The sequence below is a fragment of the Pygocentrus nattereri genome, chromosome 18 (assembly GCF_015220715.1).
Source record: "Pygocentrus nattereri isolate fPygNat1 chromosome 18, fPygNat1.pri, whole genome shotgun sequence".
In the NCBI taxonomy this organism is placed as follows: domain Eukaryota; kingdom Metazoa; phylum Chordata; class Actinopteri; order Characiformes; family Serrasalmidae; genus Pygocentrus; species Pygocentrus nattereri.
The window spans coordinates 321,412-338,221 of record NC_051228.1 but is presented as its reverse complement, the minus strand read 5'-3'; the positions used below and the strand labels follow the sequence as shown (position 1 = coordinate 338,221).

At 46.3% G+C, this 16,810-nt stretch overlaps 3 protein-coding genes across 11 annotated transcripts; 2 read left to right on the top strand and 1 right to left on the bottom strand.

The window, feature by feature from the left end:
• Positions 1-591: 591 nt before the first annotated feature.
• htatsf1 (HIV-1 Tat specific factor 1) lies at positions 592-8,290 on the bottom strand. Of its 3 annotated transcripts, none has more exons than XM_017725716.2 (10): positions 8,187-8,290; positions 7,133-7,297; positions 6,131-6,398; positions 5,958-6,005; positions 5,682-5,836; positions 4,947-5,110; positions 4,026-4,122; positions 1,775-1,864; positions 1,412-1,549; positions 592-1,294 (listed from the first exon to the last, which is right to left on the bottom strand). In XM_017725716.2, the coding sequence occupies exons 2-10, from the start codon at positions 7,295-7,297 to the stop codon at positions 1,025-1,027; spliced, it is 1,395 nt and encodes a 464-aa protein (XP_017581205.1). In that variant the 5' UTR covers positions 8,187-8,290; the 3' UTR covers positions 592-1,024. The 3 variants fall into 3 exon arrangements, with proteins under 3 accessions (XP_017581205.1, XP_017581206.1, XP_017581207.1); XM_017725717.2 differs by having other exon boundaries at positions 7,133-7,324; positions 8,187-8,288; XM_017725718.2 differs by lacking the exon at positions 8,187-8,290 and adding an exon at positions 7,396-7,528.
• Positions 8,291-8,606: 316 nt separating this feature from the next.
• On the top strand, positions 8,607-12,194 carry znrd2 (zinc ribbon domain containing 2). Of its 2 annotated transcripts, none has more exons than XM_017725719.2 (4): positions 8,607-9,039; positions 9,886-10,037; positions 10,259-10,343; positions 11,038-12,194. In XM_017725719.2, the coding sequence occupies exons 1-4, from the start codon at positions 9,024-9,026 to the stop codon at positions 11,475-11,477; spliced, it is 693 nt and encodes a 230-aa protein (XP_017581208.1). In that variant the 5' UTR covers positions 8,607-9,023; the 3' UTR covers positions 11,478-12,194. The 2 variants fall into 2 exon arrangements, with proteins under 2 accessions (XP_017581208.1, XP_017581209.1); XM_017725720.2 differs by lacking the exon at positions 8,607-9,039 and adding an exon at positions 9,063-9,786.
• A 121-nt stretch (positions 12,195-12,315) lies between these two features.
• fam89b (family with sequence similarity 89 member B) lies at positions 12,316-15,226 on the top strand. 6 transcript variants are annotated; one of them, XM_017725724.2, is made up of 3 exons: positions 12,316-12,778; positions 12,947-13,257; positions 14,057-15,226. In XM_017725724.2, exons 2-3 carry the CDS (start codon positions 13,003-13,005, stop codon positions 14,327-14,329), a joined length of 528 nt encoding a protein of 175 aa, XP_017581213.1. In that variant the 5' UTR covers positions 12,316-12,778; positions 12,947-13,002; the 3' UTR covers positions 14,330-15,226. The 6 variants fall into 6 exon arrangements, with proteins under 6 accessions (XP_017581213.1, XP_017581211.1, XP_017581210.1 ...); XM_017725722.2 differs by having other exon boundaries at positions 12,931-13,257; XM_017725721.2 differs by having other exon boundaries at positions 12,892-13,257.
• The last annotated feature ends 1,584 nt before the right edge of the window (positions 15,227-16,810 follow it).

The following is a 16,810-nucleotide window of genomic DNA, read 5'->3' as shown; positions in this document are numbered from 1 at the left end:
CAGCGTCTCAGTCATCAGGCAGTGAATTCAGAACCAGTTCATGTAGGAACTTTCTGTAGGAGCTTTTAGAGGGACGTCTGGTTCCCATCACCAACACTGTGAGGAGCTTTTAGAGAGGGACGTCTGGTTCCCATCACCACCACTGTAAGGAGTTTTTAGAGAGGGACGTCTGGTTCCCATCACCACCACTGTAAGGAGTTTTTAGAGAGGGACGTCTGGTTCCCATCACCACCACTGTAAGGAGTTTTTAGAGAGGGACGTCTGGTTCCTATCACCACCACTGTAAGGAGTTTTTAGAGAGGGACGTCTGGTTCCCATCACCACCACTGTAAGGAGTTTTTAGAGAGGGACGTCTGGTTCCCATCACCACCACTGTGAGGAGCTTTTAGAGAGGGACGTGTGGTTCCCATCACCACCACTGTGAGGAGCTTTTAGAGGGGGACGTCTGGTTCCCATCACCATCACTGTGAACGGCTCTGTCTCAGTAAGTTTATCTAGAACAGAGCGTTTCACACCAAACCTCTTTTTACATCTTAACCACTTAATTATGCAAACATTTAAAAAAGTCCCCCTTTAATAAATTAACAGCTCTTTAAAGATGCACAATTATATGGATCCTTCCATTACTTTTATTATAAAATATGAGCTTCACTCAGGAAAACCATCAGTCGGTAGGAGAATTCATACAAACACACTTTTACACTTATTAACCTTATTAACCCAATTTCATATTTCAAAACGCTCCCTTGGCTTTGATATGACAGGACACACATAAACAAACAGGAACTGCCCCCCCAGGCTCCACCCACAAACTTGTTCATAGCTACTACTGTGGGTCGGACAAGCATAACACGGTTAAAAATCCCATTAAACGTGTAGAACCGACTCAGTTTGGAACTCAGAACACTAAAGATGTCCATCCTCACAACAGTATGTATGAAAGTGGGCGGAGCCTGGGTGGGTCAGTGACAGGCCAGTGTTTTAGGTCTGAATGTTCAGGTATGCGGTGTTTCCCAGGTTGGACCTAAGCCTCGTCGTCACTGCCCGCCAGGCTGCTGTCTGTGGAATCCACGTCCGCTTCATCCGGCTGTTCCGCTGCCGTTTCATCTTCTGACTGTGATGGTGCTGTATCTGTGGGTGGGGCTGATGCTGACTCCGCCCCCTGGGAGTTTTCTGCTTCCTTCATTCCTTCAGTGTCTTTAGCCTGGCCTGCAGCCTCAGCAGCCTTTTCATCCCCCAGAAACGTGGACCACCCCTTTAACCTCTCCTCACGCTCCCGCGACGTCTCCTCCACCTGAGAGGAGCGGCAGGAGAGACGAAACACACAGTACAATCTGTCAGACATTATAAAGGCTTTTCAAACGAAACAGCAGAAGCCATATCGCCCCCTGCGCTTAGGCGTTGGTCTTGCCTGATAGTCTGTAACTCCGTCCCACAGCTGAGCTGAAAGCTTCCTCCCTCCAAACCAGCGCCCATCCAGCGTCACCTGGCACACATCCGCCCCCTCCGGCTCTTTAAATGCCACCGAGGCCACGCCGTCAGGGTGTCGCTGATACATGCAAACACACAAACACACTAGAAATGATAAATTCCGCAGGTCCTCAGAGAGAACACTGTAATATTACCGTGTTATAATATCACAGGGGCTGAATTCAGTCATGCTTTGCATTCATTACAGGAATATTACCTTACAACACTGGAAGTTGTGCGTCAGCGTGAAAATTCACTGACTGCTTAGAACAGGACGGCAAATAATCAGAGCATCGATACTCACATCAAAGATGATGACCTTCTTGACCTCCCCAAATTTCTCACACTCTGTCCGCAGATCCTCTCGGTACTCGTTCAGCACCAGCGGATCTTCCTGAATGAAAACGTACAGCACAGTTAAACAGCCGCCCCCACACTGATGGAGATCTGCGTGATGAACTACACTAAGGCTACGTTCTCATTATAAGGCTAAAGTGGCACAGACCAGATATTTTTGGCCCCAATGTGACTCAGATCTGATGTTTTCAGAGTTGTGTGGACACAAATCTGACCTTTTCAAATGTGACCTGAGCCACTTCAGCTACATTCACATACACACATGCATGAATTCCCATCTGAGCGCCACATTAACGTCGCACAGCCACGAATCGGATACGTATCCCATCTAGGACCAATTATGAATGTGGCTCAAGTCGGATTTGAAAAGATCAGATTTGCGTCACATTAGGACAAAAAAAAAATCGGATTTGTGCCACTTTAGCCTGGTAACATGAACATAGCCTTTCCCATGTGGTCCTAGATTGGACACGTATTCAATTTGTGGCCATGTGACCTTAACGTGACCCTCAGATCGGAATTCATGAGCTTTTTTCCCCCACTGCGCTGTGGCATCATTCAGCGTTACCACGGCAACAGCACTGAACAGACATCTGGCTCTAATAATGAAGCTGAGAGCTGATCAGAGTTAATGATCTTCTCAGCGAAGCTCGTTCTGCTCGTTAGTTTGTGCTGAAGATGCAGTGATTCAGTCATGTGACGTCACTGAGTAGGAGGAGCTCATGAGGGTCAGTTCAGGAGACATTAATGACCAATCTGAGTCACTGACCTAAACGAGGGTGAACCACCGAGTCAGAGAGGCCAGATCTGAGCAATGAAGCTCGTAACGTGAACGCAGTCTAAATATTTTCATATTTTAAATCTTAAAGAAGGAACCATCTCAGCCTGAAAAGAAACACTTCCTGCTACTTTGCTTTGAATTCTACAATGTTAATAATTATTATTTAGACTGTTAATATTTATTTCAATTCGTTTGCGTTATTTTATTACAATAAAACACTTTTTTAAAGAAATGCCACAATACACTGTGCTGCAGTAAATGTGCTGTGATGTTGGGTGGTCACTTCTGGTCACCCCAGCTCATCCCAAAGGTACTGGATGGAGCTCCATCACTCCAGAGAACCCAGTTCCACTGCTCCACAGCCCAGTGCTGGGGGGCTTTATACCCCTCTAGCCCACGACTGTCATTGGGCTTGGAGACCTTAGGGTCATGTGACCTCAGGCTGCTCCAGTGTCCTACTTTAAAGGGTGACATCATGAATAGAAGGCCTGTCTGGATACTTTTGGACAGTAGGTGCATTTCTGATGGTGACCCTCATGAACTAAAGGCAGAGTGACGAGCTGGTACTGCAGGGGCGTGTGAGGATGAAGGTGCACCTGCTGCAGGAATGCAGGTAAACCTGCTGTTCATCTGATCGGCATCTCAGTTATTCAGGTCTAATGTTACCGTCACACTAAACACGACCTCACTGACACGGAGTGCTGCGTTCAGCGAGTGTCCGCATTCAATCAATCTTTTAATGGTGTGTGTGTGTGTGTGTGTGTGTGTGTGTGTGTGTGTGTGTGTATCTCACACCCACACACACACCCACACACCCCCACACACTGCATGTACATGTGTTTTCATCTCCTGTAAGTTTCTCATTCTGGAGATACGAGATTTTGTTCCGACAGCAGTGAATAAAACGACTAACAATATTATTTTGTGTGTGTTTATGTTATTAGATACATTTATGAAGGTGCAGATAAGAGGTTTTACTCAGACACTCGTTTATGTGTCTGTTCACACGGTCGTCTCTGAGGTTTTATGAACCAGAATCAGTCATAACTAATTTCTGTGATCATTTCCAGCCTCTCAGTCTCGTCACTGATAATGACCTGAAGCCTCGTTTAGGGACTGCCTGGAGAACGGGCTCAGTCTGGCACTGTCTACACACTACATCACACTACATTCCACACAGACGGGGGGAGTCATTTTTCCATGATATCGGCTCTTTAAAAACAAACCTCAGGCAGCTGTGTGAGGGAACATCTGCGTTTCAGTTTATGAAGTTAGTATAGTTGGTGCTAAATATAATCAAAGTACAGTACTATATAAATGCAAGTGATTAACTGAGTCTTTTATAATGATTATTATTACGCTGATGAGCTAAAATGTTCTCATCATCCCTCCATGCTCTCGCCCCTGCTGAACTCACCTCGAAGTCTTTTGGGTGGAACATGTTCTGGATGATGACCACGCGCTCGTGTCTCTTCCGTGCCTCCCCCGTCTTCTCCGGCCTCCAGTCCAGCTGCCTGGACACCGTAAACATCAGCAGATCAAACATCTCACTTAAGAAAGGGCTCCACACTCAAAAACTGACGCAGCACTGCAGCGCCACCCGCTGGGCAGGGCTCTAGAAACGCCTGCGGTCAGTTTAAAAAAATATGGTACAATTTTATAATATTCTATTACTACAAGACTGTATTCTGTCATATTTGTAGCTTTATAGATAATTTAATAGAAACCAAAGTAAAGCCCAAGAAAAGCCCGTCAGATGTTGCAGTTTCTGTGGCAGTTCTGATTGGTCATTATATGGTATATTCCCGCGTCTACCGCGGGCTCGAGCGCATTCCCGCGTCTACCGCGGGCTCGAGCGCATTCCCGCGTCTACCGCGGGCTCGAGCGCATTCCCGCGTCTACCGCAGCGTCGAGCGCATTCCCGCGTCGAGCGCATTCCCGCGTCTACCGCAGCGTCGAGCGCATTCCCGCGTCTACCGCAGGCTCGAGCGCATTCCCGCGTCTACCGCAGCGTCGAGCGCATTCCCGCGTCTACCGCAGCGTCGAGCGCATTCCCGCGTCTACCGCAGGCTCGAGCGCATTCCCGCGTCTACCGCAGGCTCGAGCGCATTCCCGCATCTACCGCAGGCTCGAGCGCATTCCCGCGTCTACCGCAGCGTCGAGCGCATTCCCGCGTCTACCGCAGGCTCGAGCGCATTCCCGCGTCTACCGCAGGCTCGAGCGCATTCCCGCGTCTACCGCAGGCTCGAGCGCATTCCCGCGTTTAGCAGCTCAGTGTGCGCCGCTCCTCAGGCAGAGCTGTTTGTACGTAATGAAGAACCGAAGTTAAGCTCCTTACTTCTGCTGCTGCTGAAGTTTTTTCCGGTACTCTTTGTTCTTCTTCTTCTTCTTGCTGGCGTCGTACTGACCCTTCAGCTCAAATCGAGCCGCCTCCACGTGTAGCCGGTAGCCTCGGATCTCAGAGTCGTCCAGCAGACGCTCCGCAAGAGCCACTGACTCCCTCTGAGCACAAACACACAGACTCACTGATCAGTACAAACACAGTCCGCACCAAACTGAACTGACTCAGTCCTGGAGCTGCAGCGTTTATACACCCAACAGGGGACGGGCGGACAAGCAGATAAACAGACTGACAGACAGACGGACGGACGAGTAGATAAGCAGAATGACAGACAGACAGAGAGACAGACAGACAGACAAGTAGATAAACAGAATGACAGACAGACAGACAGACAAGTAGATAAACAGAATGACAGACAGATTGACAAGCAGATAAACAGACTGACAGACGGACGGACCGACGAGTAGATAAGCAGAATGACAGACAGACAGAGAGACAGACAGACAGACAAGTAGATAAACAGAATGACAGACAGACAGACAGACAAGTAGATAAACAGAATGACAGACAGATTGACAAGCAGATAAACAGACTGACAGACGGACGGACCGACGAGTAGATAAGCAGAATGACAGACAGACAGACAGACAGACAAGCAGATAAACAGAATGACAGACAGACGGAGGGAGGGAAGAAATGTGCCCGAGCCCTTCAGGTGGACAGTAAACTCACCTTGAGGTAGCAGCAGAGTCCGTCTCCTTTCTGGTTACCCTCACTGTCCTTATAGAGCTTCACCTTATACTCCTCCGTGATCGGGTCCCTCATAATGATCCCACACTTAGACATGAACTCCACAAACTCATCAGGGGTTATATCAGGAGGAAGACCTGACACACACACACACACACACACACACACACACACACACACACACACTTTATATATGTACAGTGAAATGGACATGATCAGTTAATGTCTGCCAGTAGGGGGCGCTGAGTCAATTCTTACCTGATACATAAACATTTGTGTTTTTATCTTCCTCGATATCAAACCAGCCTGTAAGTGTCAGAGAAACTAAAGGGTCACTTATAATTTCTCAAAAATGCAGGACAACAAAAATTAACCACATCATCATCATCATCATCATCATCATCATATCTGTGACCGCAGTGTTTCCACACCTGGCTCTGCTTTCCTCTTCTCCCCCTTCTGTTTGACCTCTTTAGTGCTGGACGAATCTGGCTTCTTCTCCTCCTCCTCCTCCTCCTCCTCCTCCTTTTCCTTCTTCTCCTCCTCTTCTAATTTCTTCTCCTCCTCTTCTAATTTCTTCTCCTCCTTTGGCTTATCTGGTGGAGTCTCTCCTGGTGGAGCTGCAGCTGTCGGGTCAGGAGTTCCATCCTCACTGAAGCCGTAGTTCGCTTGATATGCAGCAATGAAGTCCTCAGTTATCTGCACACATTAATAAACTTAATGATTTAAAACTTCAAGACGAATTAATTGAAGTCACGGACAGCCAACAAACACTTCTCACTAAAGTATCACTGTGGACAGAGTGTCCACCTGATTTTCTAAATTCCTGCATAATTAACTGGTTCAGATGTAAACAGAGCGGTTCAGAGCGGTTCTCTGTTCTAGATAAACTTAGCTTTGTCGGAGCTGCCCACAGTGGTGGTGATGGGAACCAGACGTCCCTCTAAAAGCTCCTCACAGTGGTGGTGATGGGAACCAGACGTTCCCTCTAAAAGTTCCTACAGAAAGTTCCTACATGAACTGGTTCTGAATTCACTGCCTGATGACTGAGACGCTGTTTTATGAGAGTTTAGAGAACTTCAACTCCATTCATGGTGGAGGGAGACATGCAGGGCGCTGTGTGGCAAAATAGTCCCCAAAGAAAACTCATTATTCCAGATTTTCCACTGTTTTCCATCATCAGCATTCCATATAAGCTCAGAAGACTCGTGTAGGTTCTCTGGTGGTTCTGGATGGTTAATAAAGTGTCTATATCTGTGTTGTAGTCATGGCGACGCCTGGTTCCCATCACCACCGCTGTAAAGACATTTGAACCACTTCACTCCAAACCCTCTGGATCTCTGATTACGCCTCACACACTGAGATATGGGGAATTTTTAAAAATCGGTGGAATCCCCCTTTGATGCACAACATACTGAATAAGGTCATTATACCTTAGGGAACCACGCCTTCTTGTCATGGTCCCAGTCGTACACAGTTCCATCTTCTGGATCAACGTACGTATATGGATCGTCTCCATCCTCCCGTTTCTGGCCGTATAGCTCCTGCAGACGGAGCTGCTCAAGGAACTCTTTATTCCTGTCGGAGTCTCCGCTCATCTGCAGACCACAGGAACACAGATGCACCTAATGACATTAAAATGACTGAATAAAGTACATTTGCATATATCTGCCAAGTTCGCCCCGCCCACTCCTACCTTATAAGGAGTGATTCAACCCGGAACATGTTTTGAACAATTTGCAATACAGGGCAGCCAATCAGAACAGAGCTCATTTACATATATTCGTTTTAAAGGTGGTCTGTAGAAGTGGGATAACCAGAGGTTGGAAAATATCCATGTAAAAATGTTACGTCGACTTACACGAATGTTATAAGTTGACCTCAGTTATAAATTATAACGTGTGTGTGTGTATGTGTGTATATATATATATAAAATATACATTACACTTATACATACATATAAGTTTAAGGTATGATGGACTCTTTAATGTTTGTTTCCGTGACCAGTCCGTGTTTATTAACGCGCTTCATTATAAGCAGTAAGGGGCAGAAACTGGCTGCTTATTCCAACTTTCCGTTCCACCTTAAATGGTGATGCAGTTACATTCAGCCGCCTGTAACTGGTGTGTTTAAGGTAGAACGGAACGCGTTTAAGGTGGAACGGAAAGTTGCAGCTAACTTCAGCGATCCCGTGCCTTCCTCTTAACGCGCCTGGAGCCGAATTAAAGCTCTGGGAGTGGATGCGACGCGTTTAGAGGCGCTTTAACGCGCAAATATCCGTCCTTCTCTCGTCCTGCCGAACCCGCGCGAACCCACTCGCTCCCCGTGCGGCGGCGCTGCGAGCCGATCTCCGCGCCTCTGGCTCGGATTCGCGAGTTTACTGCGGAGTTCCGCTTCATCCTGGGGCTCTGCGAAAGATGGCAGGACCACAAAGACCCGAACGGAACCGACTCGGCGGGTTTATGAAGAGAGGAAAACTAGAATTACCGCTTTAATCCGGATTCGCCTCTCAGCGCCAAAACACCGCAGCGCTGCAAGCGAGCGCGACCGTTAGTCAGACCGGACTGCAACCGTCCGCCAGGTCGTTAGTTCCGCCTCGATGTTGACTTGTTTACCGTTCATCAACAACCTGAGTTGTCAAAAACGTCGATGTGTCGGTACCGAGAGCCACTTCACTGACCGCCTGGTCACTTCCCACCACCCATGTCATACATATCAGAGATAATCTAAAGTTCTCTACATTATCAGTGCTTTTCCAAGACGGCATGCGGCTTTATAATGACTGTACTTTATGGAGGAAAAGAAGATAAGAAATCCTTTTCATTTTACTCCCTTTTCCTGGAAGCAGCATAACACAAAAATACATATTGTGATGATAATGACTTAATATGTCGAGATAATGCCTTCCGTTTTGAAAATACTGGCTTACTATGTTGACATACTTGCTCAGAAAAATCTCAGAAATGTTGTAATAATAACATGTTCTCAAAAATTTGTTTATTGTGTCTAAATAATGTCATATCCCCCATAAATGTTGACTTACATAACTACTGCTAAATGAAACAATTACTAGTAACTCTGATTATGTTGTAATAATAACTTGCTGTGCTGAAATAATGGCTTGTTTTCTGTACCGACTTACAACGTTGACATAATTACTAGTATCTCGGGATTCTGACATGTTGTGTCGGCATAATTTAGAACTATTGATTGACCGTATCGTATCAATCGCGTGGGCATTGCCGGTCTTCACTCCTCCAGGCCTGCAGGTGTCGCGCTTCGATTCGCTGCGCTCAGTGCCGGTGCGGCTGTGAGGAGGGGAGCATGGCGCTAAACGCAGGTGCTTTTACAGCCTAATAACAGTTTTTACGCTTTTACTCCGCTCGTTTCTGCTCCAGGCGGGATCATTGATCGTGTTTCGGGTCTTTCTGAGGCGCTGAGACCCCGAACTGCGCCCCCGTCTCCGGTTATCGCCCGGGTTAGCGCGATTAGCTGGGGTGCTAAAGCTAAAGCCCTGCAGTCTCCGCGTTATTAATGTTTGTTTGTATTAATGTTTATGATTATCTTCACTAATATTAGTATTAATTCATATTGTATATGCAGACATATTTATGCTGTTTAGTCCGTGGGTTGTGGATTTTCTCTGTGTTTGTTTACGTGCGTGTCTGAATGGCTGCGGTTGTTTGTTTCTGTTTATTTGTTTACTGTGTGTATGAAAGGCTGCAGAGCGGTCTTTGTGATTTAAAAGCTGTCTGCTTTTATGATCCAGTCCCTCAGATCAGATTTAGCTGCTACGCTATTTAAGGTGGAACGGAGAGTTAGAACAAGCTGCCTCGTGCTGCTTTAAACCGAGTCATCGTTTTTTGTACCAAAACGACCGGGTTTCATTTTTATATCACCGGTTTCCAGCCTTTCTTTAGCCCACTGAAACAAACCGCCTTAGAGCTGGTATGTAAATGAGCTCTGTTCTGATTGGCTGCTCCTTACTTTTAAAATGCTTTCTGGACTGAAACACTCCTTGTAATGTTGGTGTGGGCGGGGCTAAATGCTGAGTGGGTGTGGTCTTGTTGTTCCTGCTGATGTTCAGGTGAGTCTCCGCTCAGAGAGCCTCTGTGTTCTGTAAGGCGCCAGACTGAACCTGCGGCCCTGTTTAAGGTGGAACTTCAGCTGTTTGTGTTTCTTTCAGACGAGGAAGACTTTGAATGGGAGCCTCCCACTGAGGCGGAGATGAAGGTGATCCAGGCCCGCAGGGAGCGCCAGGACAAAATCAGCAAGCTGATGGGAGATTACCTGCTCAAAGGCTATAAAATGCTGGGGGAGTGCTGCGAGCTGTGCGGGGTGAGACCACTTGCACCCCCCCTGCAGGGTGAAGCGCTGCCAGAACTGCTTGTCTGAGATGTTTTTGTAGTGCTGGCTTGTTTAAGAGCTTTTAACTGACCCTGGAGATGTCTGTGAATGATCAGGTCGTTGAGTTATCCAGGCGTCCAGTAGTCTTTCATAAATGTGACTGTCTAAACGAGGTTTTACTGCTGACGATTAACCCTGAAATGTTGTTACAGACGATTCTTCTTCAGGACAAACAGAAGAAGAATTACTGTGTTGCATGTCAAGAGCTGGACTCGGACGTTGACAAAGACAACCCAGGTGTGTGAAGTGCCACCTCATGAGCTCCAGTCTTTAATCATTAGTCAGCCAAGTGGTTTTTCAATGATTTGGTGTAAATATCTATAGCTTGTGTTCGATCGTCTCATCGATGGAGCTGTACATTCGTTTCATAGCCATAAGCATAATTTTCTCATAACTGCTTTCAGAGGGGACGGTTCAGACATCTTTACAGTGGTGGTGATGGGAACCAGGCGTTGCCATGACTACAACACAGATATAGACACTTTATTTACCATCCAGAACCACCAGAGAACCTACACGAGTCTTCTGAGCTTATATGGAATGCTGATGATGGAAAATAGTGGAAAATCTGGAATAATGAGTTTTCTTTGGGGACTATTTTGCCGCACAGCGCCCTGCATGTCTCCCTCCACCATGAATGGAGCTGAAGTTCTCTAAACTCTCATAAAACAGCGTCTCAGTCATCAGGCAGTGAATTCAGAACCAGTTCATGTAGGAACTTTCTGTAGGAGCTTTTAGAGGGACGTCTGGTTCCCATCACCACCACTGTGAGCAGCTCTGACTCGGTGAGTTTCTCTAGAACAGAGTGTTTCACACCAAACGACTATTTTGAAATAATTGTAGAGAAAATGGGTGAAACTCCCTTTTACACTGTGATCAGGGGTCCCTTTCAACCGAGTTTAGTGTCTTTCTCTGTTTTTCTGTCTCTCAGCTCTAAATGCGCAGGCGGCTCTGTCGCAGGTGCGCGAGCGTCAGCTGGCCATTCAGCCCCACCCCCAGGCTAACGGAGCTCCGCCCACCGAACCACCGCTCTCCATCACAGGCCTTCCCCGGCCGGAGCACTGCGAGGGTGCGGCCTCAGGACTCCGAGCCCCACCCCCTTCACAGCCCCCTACGGTCCCCACCCCCTCTGGCAGCCCTGCCTTCCTGCTGCCCACCGGCACCACCCTGCAGACCGCCTCGCCCCCTGCCGGACCACCTCCCACCCACCCGGCCCTCATGCACGCTGAGGAGGCGGTGCTGCACAAACTGCGCTGGGCCACGCAGGAGCTACAGCAGGCTGTCTCCGTGGAAACCAGCATCCAGCTGTGCAGCCTCATCCGCACCTGCGCAGACTCTCTCCGCAGCCTCAGAGAGCTGCGACTGTCCTGAAAGACAACCAGAAATTGAGGCCAGCTGTGTCCACCTGCGCACAGCGTTCAGTCGCCTGTATGACAGCAGTCACCTGTCCGAGTCCTGGACATCCACCTTCTACAAAGCTCAGCCCTGATCAGCCTCACCTGGAGCGCCTGGAGCCCCGTCTGCACAGCACAGTTGATTATCTTGGACAATAAACCCAGAAAAGTAGTGATGCTATAGACGTGGACGATGGAGATAAATAATTAAATATGATAAGCAGAAGATTCTGGTTCCATAGGATAAAAAATGCTGCAGTAGTTCTTTAAGCCAAAAAATGAAGCGTCTAGTAGCAGAAAAGCCGAGTGGCGTTCCTGTCCGGTGGTCCTCTGCGGCTTTGGGCGTAAAGGAGCAGCTCAGACGAGAGCTGGTGTTGCTGACGGTGAATGAGCGCGAGCTGCTGGTTCACGTTCGTTGTTGGCCACGTTAGCGTTCTTGGTTGAGCTGCTTCTTTGTCAGTTTGACGTTCCTGCGTCTGTGTTTAGCTCCTGAGGGGTTTTAGGAGCTGGAAGGTGAATCTTCATGAAGAGGTCTGGTGACCGCCGCTGTACGACCCCTGCAGAGCCGGTTTGGACGCTGAACGTGACCCGTCATGTTGTGCGTTTACTGGAACTTGTTGCTTGTTTGTGTTTGTGTTCAGGCCTGTTTGAGTGGAAGAGTCGTCAGGAATTAAAGTTCTGGATGAAAAAAACATTTATTTTTAATGTGAGTTACTTTACAGTGAAGCACATAAAAAATGAAATATCTGCTTGTTTAGTCAAAAACCGCTGAATATCAAATATATAATTTACATAAACGTTCAGTTTATTTAATCCTCTGAGGTCAGATTGAAATAATTTCCCACCCGTCTTCAGACAAGCCTGTTAGTTTACATTTATAGGCCACTAACACGCTGTGCTATTTCACGGGGTGGTGGGGGGTTTGACAGAAGTCAGTCCTAGATCGAGAGGGCGGGGTTTGCCACACTTTAGGCCAATTCTTGGGCAGGAGGGCGGGACTAGTCAGACTTGGAGCCAATCCTAGTCCGGCCATGTCCGAATATGGGTGGGTTTTAGTATATCTTCAGGGACGATGCCCTCTAGTGCCCGAAAACGGTATTGGCTGACAGACAGGGTGGGCGTGGCTAACGTTCACAGGACAAAGGAAAACCCTGACGGGAAGCTGAGCCGCTCCGGTGCCTCTAAATCTGTTTTTAAGAACCAACAAATGTTCGTTTTGATCTGTTTCCACGTTTCCAAACTGAACTGGGACCAGAACCTGAGCCGGAGAACCAGAAGGTGAGGTATGTTCTAGTGTTGAACTTGAAGCTGCTGGTCAGGTGGAGGAGCTTCAGAGCTGCTGATGGTCCAGTAGATTGATTTTGAGGGATTCTGTTCTTTGTTTTTTTGAGACCTAATCTAGAACCATTGATGTTCCTGATTCACTGAAGGTTCTTCATCCAGCAGAACTCAACATCACTGAACAGAGCCAGGACTGAGCAGATCTTTGGGAAAAGGAGAGCATGAACGGGGTCCAGGCCGGTCCATCAGCAGAATGTCCAGGTGGCAGTGTGGACATTGAGGGGCTGCCCCCTCTGCCTAAGGGTCTGAGCGGCATCCTGAACTCCAGCGGCGGATCCTGGAGGGACATTGAGAAGGTTCACAGTAAAAGAACCAGAATCCAGGCTGATATCAGCAAGTCCAGAGTGAGTGAAGCTCTGAACTTCAGCAGACCGGCCAGTCTGGACGCTGCACTGGCCATGCTGAGGAAAGAGATGGTGAGTGACACCAGAGGATGGAGGGGTCAAGACCTGACGTCCATAACCAATCAATCACTCAATCAATCAATCAATCAATCAACCTTTATTTTGACTCAGAAGTACATTGAGGGCAACCCTCGTTTTCAGTGTAGCCGAGCATTTACAAAAACAGGGACTGACATGACAAGAAAATAATAACTACATTTAAACATTTTAAATGAAGAAAAGCTCTGCAGTCTCTGCGTTATTAATGTTTGTTTGTGTTAATATTTATGATTAAGAAAATGTAAAAATAACAGTGAAAAAAAGATAAAAATAGCTAAAAATAAAACTTGATGTTTAATTGATGAGAGATTAAGATCAGAAGAAGAGATTAATAAAATAAAAAATAATTAAAATAACTTAAAGTAATAAAGAACTAAGAGAAGTAACTAAAACAAGAAATAAAAATTAAGAATAATAAGATTAAATAAATTATAATCCTTATAAGTCCATCTGAAGAGCTTCTGTGTCTGTGCAGAGCTCCAGGCTGTAGATGATGCAAGAGATGATATTGTGAATATTAATGTTTATTTAGATGATCTGAATATTAATGTTTATTTAGATGATCTGAATTTTAATGATTATTTAGATGATATTATGAATGTTTATTTAGATGATCTGAATATTAATGTTTATTTAGATGATATTGTGAATATTAATGTTTATTTTGATGATATTGTGAATATTAATGTTTATTTAGATGATATTGTGAATATTAATGTTTATTTTGATGATATTGTGAATACGAGGGCAGTAACGTGATATTTTTCTGCAGGTTGGTCTGAGACAGCTGGACATGTCTCTGCTGTGCCAGCTGTGGTCACTGTACGAGTCCATTCAGGAGTATAAAGGAGCGTTCCAGGACATCTCCTCCGCGCTGGGCGAGAACTCCTTCACCACCGAGAATGGATTCTCCGAAGAGGAGGAGGAGGAGGAGGAAGAGGACGCTGTTGAGAGCGCAACCACAGACACCACACTGTGCTGCCCACAGCCTGCCCAAAACTCCCGCGACCAGTGGATTAAAGACTCCTTCCAGATTCCCCTCTAAAGACCAGCCTGACCACGGATCGGCCACAAACTGACCACAGATGACCTTCACACTGACCACGGGGGAGCCTCAGACTGTGTGTGGTTTAGCTTGGTGTGGTCAGTATGTTCTGGACAGTGAACCGCAGGTTTAAAATGCTGTTTAAACTCCACGTCAAACTTTCATCGTGCAGCTTTAAGTGAGTAACTTCAGCACCAAACAGGTCACTGCGAGTATAAACATCCGGGCCGCTGAGTGGACTGGACACAGGTCAGTCTGAGCTGCTCTAAAAGTTCTTTCTTTGAACCGTCGCTGTGAACGGTCGCTTTACTGCCTCCTTTCTGTCCAGATGACGGTCAGTACGGCGGTCATTGTTCAAACGCTTTTCATTTTGACCTTCAAACACAGCAAAAACACAGTGACTCACTTCCTGCTGCTGCGGACCATAAAGACCGGATGGAGGAAGAGGAAGTGATGGTCAGACTTTAATCTGAGATACATAAACAGAGCGAGAGAGAGAGAGATCCTGTCATCAGGAGAGATCTGACTGACCCTTTAAACATCTGACTGACCCTTTAAACATCTGACATTCTGCTCTGCTCCTGTAAAGTTTCCGTGAGATTTTATTCTGGCGATAATTTCATTCAAATCTATTTCAGTTTATTTAGTTTGTTTTGTATCTGTTTGAATATGTAAATATCAGTTCATGCACTCGTAGCTCAGTGAGTGTGAGGTGTGAGATCAGCTCTGCTCTCAGATGATTTACTGACTCTTTATTCTTCAGCCTCAGAAACACGATACACACACAATACTCACACGATACAATACACACAATAGTTATGATACACACAACACACAGTACTCATGATACACACATGATGCTCACATAATACTCACACGATATACACACACAATACTCATATGATACTCACACGATATACACACACAATACTCATATGATACTCACACGATATACACACACAATACTCATATGATACTCACACGATACACACACACAATACTCATGATACACACAATACTCACAAAACACACAGTACTCACGATACACACATGATGCTCACATAATACTCACAACACACACAATACTCACAATACTCACACTATACACAGCCTTCATACTCTGTGTGTTTATCCTGAGCTCTGCAGTCTTTTATTCTGTAAACACACTAAAGCATCAGCACAGAAGCGGCACTGAATGTAGTTGCTGCGTTTTTAATAAATGTTTATTGATTTGTATATAAAGTTCTGAGTTCCTGTATTGATCACTGACACTGAGGTTTTATAGTTTTCAGCTCAAAGGACAAACAGCAAATCCAGCTGTTTACATTAAAGTCTTGTAAAACATCCTGAGCTGTACTATTTCATTGCACAGTGTTATTATTAAAAGTCGTTTACATTCCCTGCTGAAAAAACCCATAGAAACCATCATGTTTCTGTTGGTTCCTGATGGTTCTGTAATGTGTCTTGTGTTGTTTAATGGGTTGATCTCACAGTGCAAAGGATCCTGATGCTTTTAAAGGTGACCAGTGATGGTTCTACAGGAAAGTATATCGGGTTATATTGGGCCAGTATTGAGTCCAATTCCCATTACAAAGCAAAACCAATAGGTTTTAATGCTACTTAATGGTTTGCGCTTGGCTTGTTTCAGCAGGGTGTATTAGTGGTGTATATTTATATTGATGTTTAATATTCCAATTCTATTATAATCTTTGATAAGAGTAAAAGTAGCCGCTAGCTTTAGCTGCAAGGCTAACGCAGGTCAAACCCATCGGCATTTCTGAGCCTTTAAGGTTGTAATGTTATGAACAGATCACATATAACAGCCCAAATGTTTCAAAAGCCCCTTTAAATCTTCTGTAAGCGCGTTTGTAGATAAATCCTCGGTCTTTTGTCCGAATTCATTCACGTTTTAGCTTAAAAACGGAGCACCAGCTGATTTGAGCATAGCGCAGTTCCAGCTGCGGCCGCTGGGTGGTGCTCACGTCTCACTGTAACTTTATATTTACGTTCCAGTTCGAAAAACTACGCGGAATGAAAGCTTGAAACTGGGCTCATCTGTGTGTGTTAACTGTCTGCTCGGGCTCCAGCAGCGCTGAGCCGAATCCTGAACTCGGAGCTCCCGAACCGGCGTCTTTACTCCCCGCTGCGTCCTCTCCGAGGCAGCTGGCCGCCCTGACCGCCTCCCTCACGCTGTAAACACATGATTTCAGCTGCTCATGTTCATATTAGGCAATGCTGGAGCTGCTGTGCTCTGCTCGGCACAGCTGTGCAGGTTTCTACAGAGCAGCTCTCAGATAACCTGAGGTGGCCCCAGTCGCGGTCAGGCCTGTGTCCTGTGATCTCTGTGCTTATGAAGCAGCTCTCTGTGTTCAGGAGCTTTAGGAACAAACCAGATTCCATTCGCTGATGATCGATAGCTTCCAGACACATTATGAGAAATGTCCTGACCGCAGCGCAGCCGGGTTTATTGCACATTTACAA